Here is a 15205-nt window from a genome sequence, read left to right on the forward strand (position 1 = left end):
TCAGCATGGCTTTGTGAAGGGGAGATCTCGCTTGACAAATTTGCTTGAATTCTTTGAAGAAGTAAATAGCAGGACAGACAAGGGAGAGTCAGTAGATGTTGTATACCTAGTATTTCAGAAAGCCTTTGATAAGGTGCCACACGTGAGGCTGCTAAAGAAGATGAGAGCCCACGGTATCAAAGGACAGATACTAGCATGGATAGCAGGTTGGCTGGATGGCAGAAGACAAAGAGTGGCAATAAAGGGAGCTTTTTCTGCTTGGCTGCCAGTGACTAGTGGAGTTCTGCAGGGGTCGGTGCTGGGGCCGCTACTCTTCATGTTGTATATTAATGATTTGGACGAGGGGATTGAAGGCTTTGTGGCCATGTTTACGGATGATACGAAAATAGGTGGAGAGGCAGGTAGTGTAGAGAAAGCAGGGACTCTGCAAAAGGACTTGGATAGGTTGGGAGAGTGGGTAGAGAAGTGGTAGATGGAATATAGTGTAGCAAAGTGTGGAGTCATGCATTTTGGTCATAGGAATACAGGCGTAGACTATTTTCTAAATGGGGAAAGAATCCAGAAATCAGAGGTGCAAAGGGACTTGGGTGTGCTGGTGCAGTATTCCCCAAAAGTTAATCTGCAAGTCGAATCAGTAATAAAGAAAATAAACATAATGCTAGCATATATTTCGAGAGGGCTAGTATACAAAAACTGGGATGTAATGCTGAGGCTCTATAAGGCGCTGGTGAGGCCACATTTGGAATATTGTGAGCAATTTTGGGCACCATATCTGAGGCTGTTCTGGCTCTGGAGAGGGTCCAGAGGAGGTTTACAAGAATAATCACAGGAATATGATGAGCGTTTGATGGTATTGGGCCTGTACTCACTGGAGTTTAGAAGAATGAGGGGGAATCTCATTGAAACGTACCGATTAGTGAAAAGCTTGGATAGAGTGGATGTAGAGAGGATGTTTCCACTAGTGGGAGAGACTAGGACTACAGGTCACAGCCTCGGAATCAAAGCACATTCTTTTGGAAAGAGATGAGGAGGAATTTCATCAGTCATAGGGTGTGAATCTGTGGAATTCTTTGCCACTGATGGCTGTGGAGGCCAATTTAGTGGATATTTTTAAGGCAGAGATAGATAGATTCTTGATTAGTACGGGTATCAGAGGTTATGGGGAGAAGGCAGAAGGATGGGGTTGAGAGGGAAAGGGAGATCAGCCATGATCGAATGATGCAGTAGACTTGATGGACCGAATGGCCTAATTCGGCTCCTATCACTTATGATTCCAAAGACGTACAGGCTTGTAGGTAAATTGGCTTGGTATAAATATACGTGGTCCCTAGTGTGTGTAGGATAGTGTTAATGTGCGGGGATTACTGGTCGGTAAGAATTTGGTGGGCCAAAGGCCTGTTTCCGCGCAGTATCGCTAAACTAAACTAAATGTAAACATAGTAAACAATGTAAACAATACAATAAACAAGAAAAAAAAGTTCAGTGCGTGTGTGTGCATATATATATATATACACATCAATATATATATACACACACATATACACCACGCATATATTGCATATAAAATCAAACAATAATAGTGCAAAAAGACAAAACCAATGCCCCCAAGTCCATTTACTTCAGACCCCAAGCACACCATTCTGGGTGGTGCAGCAGTAGAGTTGCTGCCTCACAGCGCCAGAGACCCGGGTTCAAATCCTGACTACGGGCGCTGTCTGTGCGGAGTTTGTACGTTCTCCCTGTGACCGCGTGAGTTTTCTCCGGGTGCTTCGGTTTCCTCCCACGTCCCAAAGACGTGCAGGTTTGTAGGTTCATTGGTTTCTGTAGGAAGCACCTGTGTGCAGGGTGATCGATCACTGGTCGGCGCGGACTCAGTGGGCCTTCTTTGAGGAGACCCAGAGAAAACCCACGCGGTCACGGGGAGAACGTGCAAACTCCGTACAGACAGCACCCGTGGTCAGGATCGAACTCGGTCTCTGGCGATGTGAGGCAGCAACTCTACCGCTGCACCACCGTGCCTCCCTCCAGCTTTACATACCACTCATCCTCGTCTCATATCTGGCATCTTTTTTGCTCCTTTTCATCTGTAGACTGTGTCACTTTCTCCACCCGCTACCACTCACCCCCTCCTCTCCCCACTCAGGGCAGCACCCTGCATAGTTGTGATGACAGTGATCCCTCAGGCCCTATTGCTCTCACCCACCCGATCATAGTTATCGATTCACACAGTGTGGAAACTGGCCCTTCAGCCCAACTTGCCCACACAGACCAACATCAACACTAGTCCCACCTGCTCGTGTTTGGCCCATATCCCTCCAAACCATTCCCTATCCATGTAACTGTCCAAATGTCTTTTAAATGGTCCCGCCCCCTCCCTGACATCCCTGGGGAGAAAGGGACGACCATGGCTGACAAGGGACGTCAGGGACAGTATAAAAATCAAAGCGAAGAAGTACAACGTAGCAAAGATGAGCGGGAAGCAAGAGGAATGGGTAATGTTTAAATAAACAACAGAAGATAACCAAAAAGACAATAAGGGGAGAAAAGATGAGGTATGAAGGTAAGCTAGCCAAGAATATAAAGCAGGATAGTAAAAGCTTCTTTAGGTATGTGAGGAAAAACATTAGTTAAGACTAAAGTTGGACCCTTGAAGACCGAAAAAGGTGAATTCATTATGGGGAACAAGGAAATGGCAGATGAGTTGAACAGGTACTTTGGATCTGTCTTCACTAAGTAGGACACAAACAATCTTCCTGATATAGTAGTGGACAGAGGATCTGTGGTGACGGAGGAACTGAAGGAAATCCACATTAGGCAGGAAATGGTGTTGGATAGACTGATGGGACTGAAGGCTGATAAATCCCCAGGGCCTGATGGTCTGCATCCCAGGGTACTTAAGGAAGTGGCTCTAGAAATCGTGGATGCATTGGTGATAATTTTCCAATGTTCTATAGACTCAGGATCAGTTCCTGTGGATTGGAGGGTAGCTAATTTTACTTCGGAGTCACGTGAGGGATTCCGTGAAGAACCCGCTCAGCACGCATGCGCGGTATTAACGCCAGCAGTGCAACAGCGGCAGGCGGGAGTCAGGCGTTCCCGCTACGAGCCTGAAGGAAAGGAACGTTACGTAAGTACTTACCTTCAGCTTAAACTAGTGACTTTGCGTTTGTTTTTGCTCCAGGGGGAGCAAAGCAGCAGAGGGAAGCGGCCCCCGTTCGACTCCAGGGAAGGAGCCGACAGTGGAGGGGGGAGAGGCGGCAACGGGACCGCACACGCTGCAGTCCACAGACACGGGTGCTGCGCTGATGCCCAGTCCGCTAAAACAGCTGTCTGACCAACAGCAGCGGACTGGAGGGAAATTTAAAAACCGGCCGGCACCCCTGCAGACTCCCGACAAGGAGACTCGCCGCCCGAGAACCGCTGAAATGCCGCCCGAAAACGGCAGACAGCCTCTAACAGCAAGGTCAGGACCAACCTCAGGCTGGAGACAGACACGGAAGATGGGATCAGCACTTCAAACAAGAAACAAGAGTGTCTGTTTCTCCAAGCCAGAGGAAGGTCATGGAGCTAAAAACTCCAGCGAGACTTGCCTCAGGAGCAGGGGCAAGTCCGCCAAGGGAGCTAGCACTCCCACTCCAGTGCCTAACAGCATTGGCCATCTCCCTTGTCGAGGGATTGATGGGAACCAGAGCTGGGCTGGTCAAGAAGAGGGGTCACTGGCTGAACAACATCGGGAGTATGCTTGAGGTACAGGATCAGGAAGAGCTGCTGGGTGTGGCCGCTATGTGGCTCCACCACTAGCGAGATGGCTTTTCAGTCTCAACTGACGGCCAGCTTACTACCTGTTCTTTTCAAAAAACCTCTCCAAGACAAGTAGTCATGAGGTGTTGGATTTCATCACGCCTCCCCTAAATTGCATTTACTCAAAGTGCCCACCGTTATTGGGGGGTACATTGAGCATCGCTTTTAAAAACCCAAATATCATAAAATGAATTTGATATCCCTGACGTCGGTTATCATTTTCGCATGCTCTTTCCAGAGGGTCAGGGTAGTATGGCAAAACACCTGACCCTACTGTTCGCAGTGCTCCAGCAACTTCTCAGGAAGTTATAAAACCTGCCCTCAACTCAAAAAATTTACAGGACTGTGAGGACGCCAACCTCACAACCACAGATCCTGCTGTCTGGCTAAGTTAACAAACCAAGCCTAAAAAACTGGACGAAGTGTCCAAAATATCGGCGCAAGAGGGCAGGGTCTGGAATGAGCACCACACGTAAACCAGTCAGCAGTACCTCTAACGCGTCCACCAGGAGGGTCTACCTCATGGTACTGGTGAAAGCTCGGGGCCTGCATGCCAATCCCGTAAGCCTTTCAGGCCAGGGCCCAGAGCAGGCCCCATGGAAAATGCGCCACCCCCCAACATCACCGCCACGTCAGACAACGTGCAAGACTCGTTGGACCGGCAGGAAACAGAAGAATACCCATAACCATGGAGGTAGGTGGGTCTGGTTCCTACCAACGTATAGAAAATAGGGGCTTAATACTAACAGGGGGGAGATTACACCTGTTTTAAGAAGCACGGGAGTCTATTACAATTCATACTAGAAAAATTGCCACCAGTTCAACATTTACCCCAGAGGGTATTTTCCCTCTCCGTTAAAGAAACGAGAGGGACAAACTGAACTGGTGAGACTAATTACAAAGGGTATCATGGGAAACATGAACCCTTGGAATTCGTATCAAATATTCGTCACTAAACCCAAAAAGATGGTGGATGTCGCATCATCATTGACTTAACTTCACTAAATATGTTTGTTAAGTATATACATTTCAAAATGGAAACGGTTGTTACTGCCAAACAACTAATTTCCAAAGGATACTTCATGGCAAGCATTGATCTTAAAGATGTTTACTATTTAGTACCATTCACAAGGATCATCGCAGATACCTGAAATTTACCTGGATGGGGCAGCTATGGCAGTTTAAAGCGTTACCCAAGGGTCACATCAGCCCAAGATTATTCACCAGGATACTAAAACCAGCTCTGGCAATATTCACAAGACAAAAACATATTGTCATGGCATATCTTGATGATATCTTAAAAAAATAGGCAAGACCATGGAATTGACTATGTTAGCTGTATCAGCTACCAAACAGTTATTCGAAACCCTGGGATTGTCTTACATCCAGATAAATCTAAGTTGAAGCCATCCACAATCATGGACTACTTGGGCTTCACAATTAATTCAGTCTACGTGACTGTAACATTGCCAAGAGACAAAACAGTTGAATTGGCACAATCATGCAACAATTTAATGGTCCACGTACTCCCAACTATTCGACAAGTAACAGAGTAATTGGGAAAATGGTAGCAGCATTTCCGGCTACACAATTCGGACCTTTGCACTGTCAAAACTTACAAAGAGCAAAGGTGCAGGCACCAAAACGACATACAGGTCATTATGATCGTGTCATGAAGTTACCCACTGAAGCAATATCATAACTACAGTGGTGGGCAAAAAACGTTTGGCATAATTTCAACCCATTATCATCACTAACAAGTAGTAGATGGACTAACCCAGAGTCATCGTTACCACTTACACTGGGCATTAATTATCTACAGATGTTGGGTGACTTTTATGGTTTAAAAGCATATGCACAAATATGCATCACTTGCATGTACGGTTCCAAATAGATAATACTACGGTGGTGGCCTACATTAACCATATGGGCGGCATAAAATCGGTATCATGCAACAAGTTGGTCAACACAATTTGGCAATGGTGTGTCGAAAGACATATTTGGCTATCAGTAACTTACCTGCCAGGTAAGCTAAATACAGTGGCAGACACCAGGTCACGTAAATTTAATGACAACATCGAATGGATGTTAAACCCCAAAAAATTTGCAAAAGTTATCAAGCAATATGGCACGCCAGATATCGATTTATTTGCATCAAGGCTAAATCACCAGGTACCTATGTATGTCGCTTGGGAACCAGACCCTGAGGCAGCAGCGGTAGATGCGTTCGCGCTGGATTGGGGAAATTCTTCTTCTATGCATTTCCTCCCTTCTGCCTCATCAGTTGGGGACTACGCACAATACAAATGGACTCTGCTTCATGTATTTTGATAGTACCCGACTGGCCTACACAGCCATGGTTCCCAAAACTCCATGACATGGTTGTTGAAACTCTGATGGTATTCCCCAGTGACCCAGAGTTATTAACACCCAGTGTCGGGCACAAGCCACCCGTGCCATGGAAAAAAATCAAACTCCTGGGTTGCAGATTCTGCACAAACCACTTCTGGGACTGGGATTATCAGAACAAACCGTCGACACCATGTTAGCATTTCTCCGAACATCCACTAAAAAACAGCACTTGTCCAGCATCAAGAAATGGGAGAAGTACTGCTTGGATACAGGGACCACCTACTCAACCGCTACAGTTACCAATGTACTGGAATTCCTGGCGAACCTTCACCACGATGAAGGACTCAGCTACAGAGCCATCAACACAGCTAGAAGTGCCCTGCCTGTCTATTTAAAACCAGCTCCAGGACAACAGGCCATGGGGACCCACCCGCTGGTGGTCAAACTAATGAAGGGTATCTAACCCCCTAGACCAAGGTACACCCATACATGGGATGTCAGTGTGGTCCTGACATACCTCAGGGGATGGCCACCAGCCAGATCCCTCAACCTGGAACAATCTATGCTCAAAACACTCATGTTGATGGCACTTGTATCTGCACAGAGGGTCCAGTCACTACACCTATTGCGACTGGACAGCATGCTCACAGCTCCAGACCAGGTCTCTGTCGTTATCCAGGGACTGATCAAACAGAGCAGACCAGGAACACCTAATCCAGTCGTGGAATTCCGGGCTTACCCGCCAGAACCACGGTTATGTGCCATGACCCACCTACTATCCTACATAGACACAACCAAAATATTTGAGGGAGATGAAAAGCCTTGTGGGGCAGCATCCACGTCGACGGCTAAAAGAATGGACGTGCCTATAGACCACATCCTGGCTATAGCAGGATGGTGGGCGGAAAGACCGTTCAGAAATTTTATAATAAGCCGTTGGCAAAACCTGTTTTATTTGCCGGAAAGATTTTCCAGACTGCAAATATTTAATTTAAGCCCAGGGGAGCAATTTAATTTCTTTGTTGTTATTGTTAAAAAATACCATTGTGTTTTTCTACAAACAGATTCATTGGTTGATTACGATAACACACTTCCTCCCTCAAGGACTTCGGCAGTGCGTGAAGTAATAACTGTTACACGGGTTGAAATCAGAGCTTTGAAGTCTTCACGTAGTCACTCACGTGACTCCGAAGTAAAATAGTAAGATTAAACGAGAACTTACCAGTTTGAAGTTTGATCTGTATTTTATGAGGAGTTACGATGAGGGATTACGTGCCCTCCGCTCCCACCCACAATAATATGGGTCAATGATAAACTGATGTCTCCTTGTCTTTACTATGTTTACTTCAATAACTGTGTCTATCTGTGATTCCACACCACTGCTTTGAAGTATGCCGCGCATGCGTGCTGAGCGGGTTCTTCACGTAATCCCTCATCATAACTCCTCATAAAATACAGATCAAACTTCAAACTGGTAAGTTCTCGTTTAATCTTACTATTTTATCCCACTTTTTAAGAAAGGCAGGAGAGAGAAAACAGGGAATTATAGACCAGTTAGCCTGACATCAGTGGTGGGGAAGATGCTGGAGTCAATTATAAAAGATGAGATAGCCGAACATTTGGATAGCAGTAACAGGATCGGTCCGAGTCAGCATGGATTTACGAAGGGGAAATCATGCTTGACTAATCTTCTGGATTTTTTTGAGGATGTAACTAGGAAAATGGACAAGGGAGAGCCAGTGGATGTAGTGTACCTGGACTTTCAGAAAGCATTTGATAAGGTCCCACATAGGAGATTATTGGGCAAAATTAGGGCACATGGTATTGGGGGTAGAGTGCTGACATGGATAGAGAAGTGGTTGGCAGACAGGAAACAAAGAGTAGGGATTAACGGGTCCCTTTCAGAATGGCAGGCAGTGACTAGTGGGGTACCGCAAGGCTCAGTGCTGGGACCGCAGCTATTTACAAGATACATCAATGATTTGGATGAAGGGATTCAAAGTAACATTAGCAAATTTGCAGATGACACAAAGCTGGGTGGCAGTGTGAACTGTGAGGAGGATGCTATGAGAATGCAGGGTGACTTGGACAGGTTAGGGGAGTGGGCAGATGCATAGCAGATGAAGTTTAATGCGGATAAATGTGAGGTTATCCACTTTGGTAGCAAAAACAGGAAGGCAGATTACTATCTAAATGGCGACAAGTTGGGAAAAGGAGTACAACGGGATCTGGGGGTCCTTGTGCATCAGTCTATGAAAGTAAGCATGCAGGTACAGCAGGCAGTGAAGAAAGCGAATGACATGTTGCCTTTATAACAAGAGGAATCGAATATAGGAGCAAAGAGGTCCTTCTGCAGTTGTACAGAGCCCTGGTGAGACAACACCTGGAGTATTGTGTGCAGTTTTGGTCCCCTAATTTGAGGAAGGACATTCTTGCTATTGAGGGAGTGCAGCGTAGGTTTACAAGGTTAATTCCCGGGATGGCGGGACTGTTATATGCTGAGAGAATGGAGCAGCTGGGCTTGTACACTCTGGAGTTTAGAAGGATGAGAGGGTATCTCATTGAAACATAAAAGATTGTTACGGGTTTGGACACGCAAGAGGCAAGAAACATGTTCCCAATGTTGGGGGAGTCCAGAACCAGGGGCCACAGTTTAAGAATAAGGAGTAAGCCATTTAGAACGGAGAAGAGGAAAAACTTTTTCTCACAGAGAGTGATGATTCTGTGGAATTCTCTGCCTCAGAGGGCGGTGGAGGCAGGTTCTCTGGATGCTTTCAAGAAAGAACTAGATAGGGCTCTTAAAAATAGCAGAGTCAGGGGATATGGGGAGAAGGCAGGAACGGGGTACAGATTGGGGATGATCAGCCATGATCACATTGAATGGCGGTGCTGGCTCGAAGGGCCAAATGGCCTACTCCTGCACCTATTGTCTATTGTCTATTCCTTCTCTCCAGAGATGCTGCCTCACCCGCCAGCATTGAGTGTCGACCTACTTTTAAATGTTGGGGTTATTATGATGTGGTTTTGTGGGATCTTACTGCCCACTGCAGTTGCTCCTCTACACTGGGACCCACCTCTAGATTGTGGATGCATCACCCGTCCTCTCATCAACTACAGAACGGCCCTGACCTCCCACCTATCTCACTGGAGACCCTCGGACTATCTTTAATGGATCTGTAATGACTTTACCTTGCACTAAATATTATTCCCTTGATGCTGTATCTGTACACTGTTGATGGGTTAGAGTCACACAGTGCGGCAACAGGCTCTTCAGCACACTTGTCCACGTCCCGGCTAGCCCTGCCTGCCTGCACTGGCCCCATATCCCTCTAAACCTGTCCTGTCCAATGGGCCTGTCCAAATGCCTCTTAAATGTCATCATGTTATTTGCCTCAACTACCTCCTCTGGCAGCTTGTTCCATACACCCACCACCCACTGTGTGAAAAAGTTATCCCTCCGCTTGCTATTAAATTTTTCACCCCCCCTCACCTTAAACCCATGTCCTCTAGTTCTCGATTCCCCTCCTCTGGGTAAAAGACTGCATTCACCCTGTCTATTCCCCTCAAGACTTTGAACACTATAAGATCACGCTTCATCCTCCTGCGCTCCAAGGAATAAAGTCCGATAAAGATTGAGTTTGAGTTGAGGTTATTGTCACGTGTGCCGAGGTACAATGAATAGCTTTTTGTTGCGTGCTAACCAGTCAGCGGAAAGACTGTACATGATTACAATCAAGCCGCCCACAGTGTACAGATACAGGATAAAGGTGTAATCATGTTTAGTACAGTAAACTAAACTGAACTGAGCGAGAGGCAAGGGGGAGCCACCTACCGCCTGGTCTCTCATGCCGCCCGTCTGTGTGAAGGAGAACAGCGATGGGCATCCCGACGTTCTTCGACCTCCCCACCACCACCACGTTCTTCCCCACCGTCTCGATCCCTGCGGGTAAGCAGCGTGTTGTCAGCAGATCCACTGTCCCCGCTTTAGACTTTAGAGAATACCGTGTGGAAACAGGCCCTTCGCCCCACCGAGTCCACGCCGACCAGCGATCACCCAGTATACTAGCACCATCTTACACACACTAGGGACCTAGACTAGACAATTAACCTACAAACCTGCACGTCCTTGGAGTGTGGGAGGAAACCGGAGCACCTGGAGATACCCCACACGGTCACGGGGAGAACGTACCAACTCCTTACAGACAGTGCCTGTAGTCAGGATGGAACCCGGGTCTCTGGCGCTGTGAGGCAGCAACTCTACCACTGCACTAAAAGCACAAGGTTGAATGATATGGTACCCAACCAACAATGGGTGTACAGCTTTGTACGTCTTTAGGGTCTGTCCATAGATCCCTGAAAGTGGCGCCACCAGTACATAGAGCAGTAAAGAAGCCGCACAGTCTGCTTGCCTTCATCGGTAGAGGCATTGAGTCAGGAAGTCATGATGCAGCTTTATAGCACTTTGGTCGGGCCACATGTGGAGTATTGCGTGCAGTTCTGGTCGCCCCCATTACAGGATAGATGTGGAGGCTTTGGAGAGGGTGCAGAGGAGGTTTACCAGAATGATGCCTGGATTAGAGGGGATTAGCTACAGGGAGAGGCTGGACACACTTGGATTGTTTTCTCTCGAATGTCAGAGGTTGAGGGGAGACCTGTTAGAAGTAAATAAAATAGATAGGGTAGACAGTCAGAACCTTTGTCCCAGATTGGAAATGTTAAGGCTAGAGGGCATTGATCTATAGCAGGGGTCTCCAACTTTTTTCATCCCGTTTAACCCTGGCAGCTTTAATAGGACGCAACAATGTTATTTCACTTATTTATGAACAGCTAATGATGAACAGATACCAGTATACCAGAACCAAACACAGTCAGTCAATGAGAAAAAATGTGTACAAATCCAGAATCAACAAATTTACCCCCTGGGTCAGTGAAATTTACTCCCGGGAGGTAAATTTACCCCAGAGTGGGAACCCTTGGCCTTTAGAAAGAGGACAAATGTTTAAAGGAGATGTGCAGGGCATGTCTTTTATGTTTTTGTTTTTTTATGGGATAACATAGAACTAGTGTGAATGGGTGATCGATGGTCGGCATGGACTCGATGGGCCGAAGGGCCTGTTTCTTGGCTGTATCTCTAAACTAAATTAAGACTCTCTCTTGACCTTCTTTGAAACAGGTTTTTCGGTCCTGTTTTAACTCCCCTTCCCATTCCCACACTGACCTTTCTGTCCTGGGCCTCCTGCATTGTCAGAGTGAGGCCCAGTGCAAACTGGAGGAACAGCACCTCATATTCCGCTATGGCAGCTTGCACCCCAGCGGCATGAACACTGAATAACCATGTGACCCAGGGTAGGGATGTCTAAAACTAGGGACAAGGGATTAAATTGAGAGAGTAGAGGTTTAAAAGACCCCGACAATTAATCACTCTCCCTCTCACCCCCGCTGTTTCCCTGAAAGTTTCTGAGCTGGTATCTATCCTGAGTTGCTGCCTCACAGCACCAGAGACCCAGGTTCGATCCTGACTACGGCTACTGGCTGTACGGCGTTTGCACGTTCTCCCTGTGACAGCGGTGGGTTTTCTCCGGGTGCTCCGGTTTCCTCCCACACTCCAAAGACATGCGGGTTAGTAGGTTAATTGGCTTCCGTAAATTGTGAATTGTCCTTAGTTTTTAGGATAGTGCTAGTGTACGGGCGATCGCTGGTCGGCACGAACTCGATGGGCCGAAGGGCCTATTTCCGTGCGGTTTCAGTAAACTAAACTTAGAAAGGAGGAGGTCGCCCTCTGGTGGTGCCTGCAATTACCACACGCAGAGAGATACTGTGCTGGAGGACATTCGGCCCATTGTATCTGTGCAAGCTCTGTGCAAGGAAGCCTACTACTAATACCCACTCCTCGACTCTCCATTTCCCGTTAAATATTCCCATGGAAAGCTGCAATCTACATTCCAGAAGCACATTCCATATTGAACAGCATTCCATGGAAAAAATCTCTTCCCAGGATGGAAATGTCAGTGGCGAGAGAGTGTAGCTTTATGGTGAGGGGGGGGGGGGGGGAAGTATAATCGAGATGTGCGGGGCAAGGTTTTTTTTTTACACACACAGAGGTGGATGCCAGGAACACACTGCCGGGGTTGGTGGTGGAGGCAGACATGTGGTGGAGGCAGACATGTTAGTGATGTTTAAAAATCTTTTGGATAAACACATGGGAATAGAGGGATATGGATCACATGCAGACAGAGGATATGCGTTGCATTGAGTTGTAGAGGCACACAACCCAGAAACAAGCTCTTCAGCCTAACTTGCCCACGCCGACCAACATGTCCCATCCACACTGGTCTCACCTGCCCGTGTTTGGCCCATATCCTCTAAACCTATCCTATCCTTGTACTTATCCAAATGTTTTTTAAATGTTGCGATAGTCCCCGCCTCAACTACCTCCTCCAGCAGCTCGTTCCATACGCCCACCACCCTCTGAATGAAAATGTTGGCCCTCAGGTTCCTATTAAATCTTCCCCCCCCCCCCCTCACCTTAAACCTATGTCCTCTGGTCCTCGATTCCCCTCCCCTGAGTAAAAGACTTTGTGCATTCACCTGGTCTATTCTCCTCATGATTTTATACACCTCTATAAGATCACGTCAGCCTCCCGCACGTACTCTAACTGAGTTTAATACTCAGTTTAACTTGCATCGAGTCCTGGGGTCCTTGTATGCCATTATTTCCATTCATCAACCGCAGGTCTGTTTATGTCCAGGGTTTTGCGTTAACTCCCCAACCTTCCTGCGTCTAAGCTCAACTGGACAACTAGAACCTTTAAAAAACACAGGGGCAGCACGGTGGCGCAGCGCCAGAGACCAGGGTTCCTTCCTCACTACGGGCGCTGTTTGTACGGAGTTTGTACGTTCTCCCCGTGACTGCGTGGGTTTTACCCGCGTGCTCCGGTTTCCTCTCACACTCCCAAAGATGTACAGGTTTGTAAATTGTTCCTCATGTGCGGGATAGTGTACGGGGAGATTGTTACCTGGCGTAGACGCCATGGGCCTAAGGGCCATTATTTCTAAAGTGAAGATGTCTGGGCAAATGTATGGATAGTAAGACTTTAGAGGGACGTGGGCCAAATGCAGACAAGTGGGAATAGCCCACTATGCCAACTTGGTCGGCATGGACACGGTGGGCCGAAGGCTGTTTCCTTGGGCACTGCGCAGGGAGTGGTGGGGATGGGAAGAGGTGACGGGTGGTGGGATCCCATTGGAGGTGATGGAGATATGTGTGAGGATGATGAGTTGGATGCGGAGGTCGGTGGGTGTGGGAGGCGAGGACCAGGGGAGCTCTGTCCTTGATGCGTCTGGGGGGGGGAGAATCTCGGACGTCTCCACTGGGAGGTCTCATCGTTCGTGGCGATCACAGTGCTTCCACACCTCAAATTTATTTTCCCTGAAATAGTCTCAAATTTCCTGGAATTTTATGGTATTACCTGAAATTTAAGCCTTCCCCAGCTGCGCATGTGCAACTGCCGCCCCAACTCGCACGCGCGGATACCGGGCCCACTGCGCACGCCCGGATACCGGATCCCACTGCACACGCGCGGGGAGACGCCGTCGCCATTTTCAATTGTGTGCGGCTGACGGACCTCCTCCAACTGCACGGGCGCGGATGGTCGAAAAAAAAATGTCCCCCCCAAATCCCTTTGTGTCTCCTCGCACATACGCAGTGGGCCCGGTGTCCGGGCGTGCGCAGTTATGGCGGCAGTTGGGGAAGGCTTACCGGGCCAGGAGATTTTCCGAAATTATTTCATTTCCCTAAAATTACCCGAAGACAACCACAATTTCCCGAATTTTGGGTAATTTCCTTCAAAGTGGAAACACTGGATCACGCACCGGTCCTTTTGATCATTTCCCAGACGCCAGCTGGAGTTGCGGGGAGGATGGCCCGCTGATCCAAGCACATTCTGCCCACGTTGACCACGTGAAAGCCGTCCACATCCTTCTCCGGCACCACCGCGTTGCACACCAGCCGCTCATCAATGTGGGCTGCGGATCAAACAGAGCAATTAGCAACAGCCCGCTAGCTCTGCTCTCACTCCCCTCCCCCCTAGAGCTCTCCCTGGTCCTCACCTTTCACCCCACCAGCCTCCGCGCCCAGCACATCATCCTCACACAATGCCAGCACCTCCAACGGGATCCCACCCACATCTGCCCATCTCCACCCCTTTCCCCTTTCCACAGAGACTGTTCCCTCCGCAACTCCCTGCTCAACTCGGCCTTTCCCACCCAAACCACCCCCTCCCCAGGTACCTTCCCCTGTAATCGCAGAAGATGCAACACCTGTCCCTATACCTCCCCCTCTCGACTCCATCCAAGGACCCCGGCAGTCCTTTCAGGTGAGGCAGAGGTTCACTTGCACCGCCTCCAGCATCATCAAAAGATGAGTGGGATTCCACTCAAGGTACGCCCACTTTGAAGAAGTTCGCCTCCTCTCTCCGAGTGGAGTTCTGCGAGACCCTCTCTCACTGCTCCCCTTCTCTGATTGCTGCAGCATCTGCTCTACGACCAGGTGCTGGACATTTCACACCAACGCCTCTACTTCCTTATAAGGCTCAGGAAGTTTGGCATGTCCCCTACAACTCTCACCAACTTCTACAGATGCGCCATAGAAAGCATTTTATCAGGATACATCACACCACGGTTTGGGAACAGCTCCATCCAAGGCCGCAAGAAATTGCAGAGAATTGTGGACGCAGCCCAGACCATCACACAAACCAACCTCCCTTCCATCGACTCCATTTATACCTCACACTGGCTCGGCAAGGCCAGCAGCATAATCAAGGACCAGTCTCACCCTGGTCACTCCCTCTTCTCCCCTCTCTCATCAGGCAAGAGGTACAGAAGTGTGAAAACGCACACCTCCAGATTCAGGGACAGTTTCTTCCCAGCTGTTATCAGGCAACTGAACCATCCTATCACCAACTATAAAACAGCCCTGACCTACTATCTAGCTCATTGGTGACCCTCGGACTATGTTTGATCGGACTTTGCTGACTTTACCTTGCATTAAACG

At 48.1% G+C, this 15205-nt stretch overlaps 1 protein-coding gene across 1 annotated transcript in view; it reads right to left on the reverse strand.

Annotated features, from left to right (window-relative positions):
* LOC116977701 (bifunctional methylenetetrahydrofolate dehydrogenase/cyclohydrolase, mitochondrial-like) overlaps positions 1–15205 on the reverse strand; it is a 54821-nt gene that overhangs the window by 27250 nt on the left and 12366 nt on the right. The window contains exons 7-8 of the mRNA XM_033028425.1: positions 14026–14178; positions 9986–10093 (exon numbers count right to left, since the gene is read on the reverse strand). Coding sequence (XP_032884316.1) covers positions 9986–10093; positions 14026–14178 — 261 coding nt within the window. The remainder of the gene's footprint in view (positions 1–9985; positions 10094–14025; positions 14179–15205) is intronic.

The sequence above is a fragment of the Amblyraja radiata genome, chromosome 1, assembly GCF_010909765.2.
Source record: "Amblyraja radiata isolate CabotCenter1 chromosome 1, sAmbRad1.1.pri, whole genome shotgun sequence".
NCBI classification, from domain to species: Eukaryota; Metazoa; Chordata; class Chondrichthyes; order Rajiformes; family Rajidae; genus Amblyraja; species Amblyraja radiata.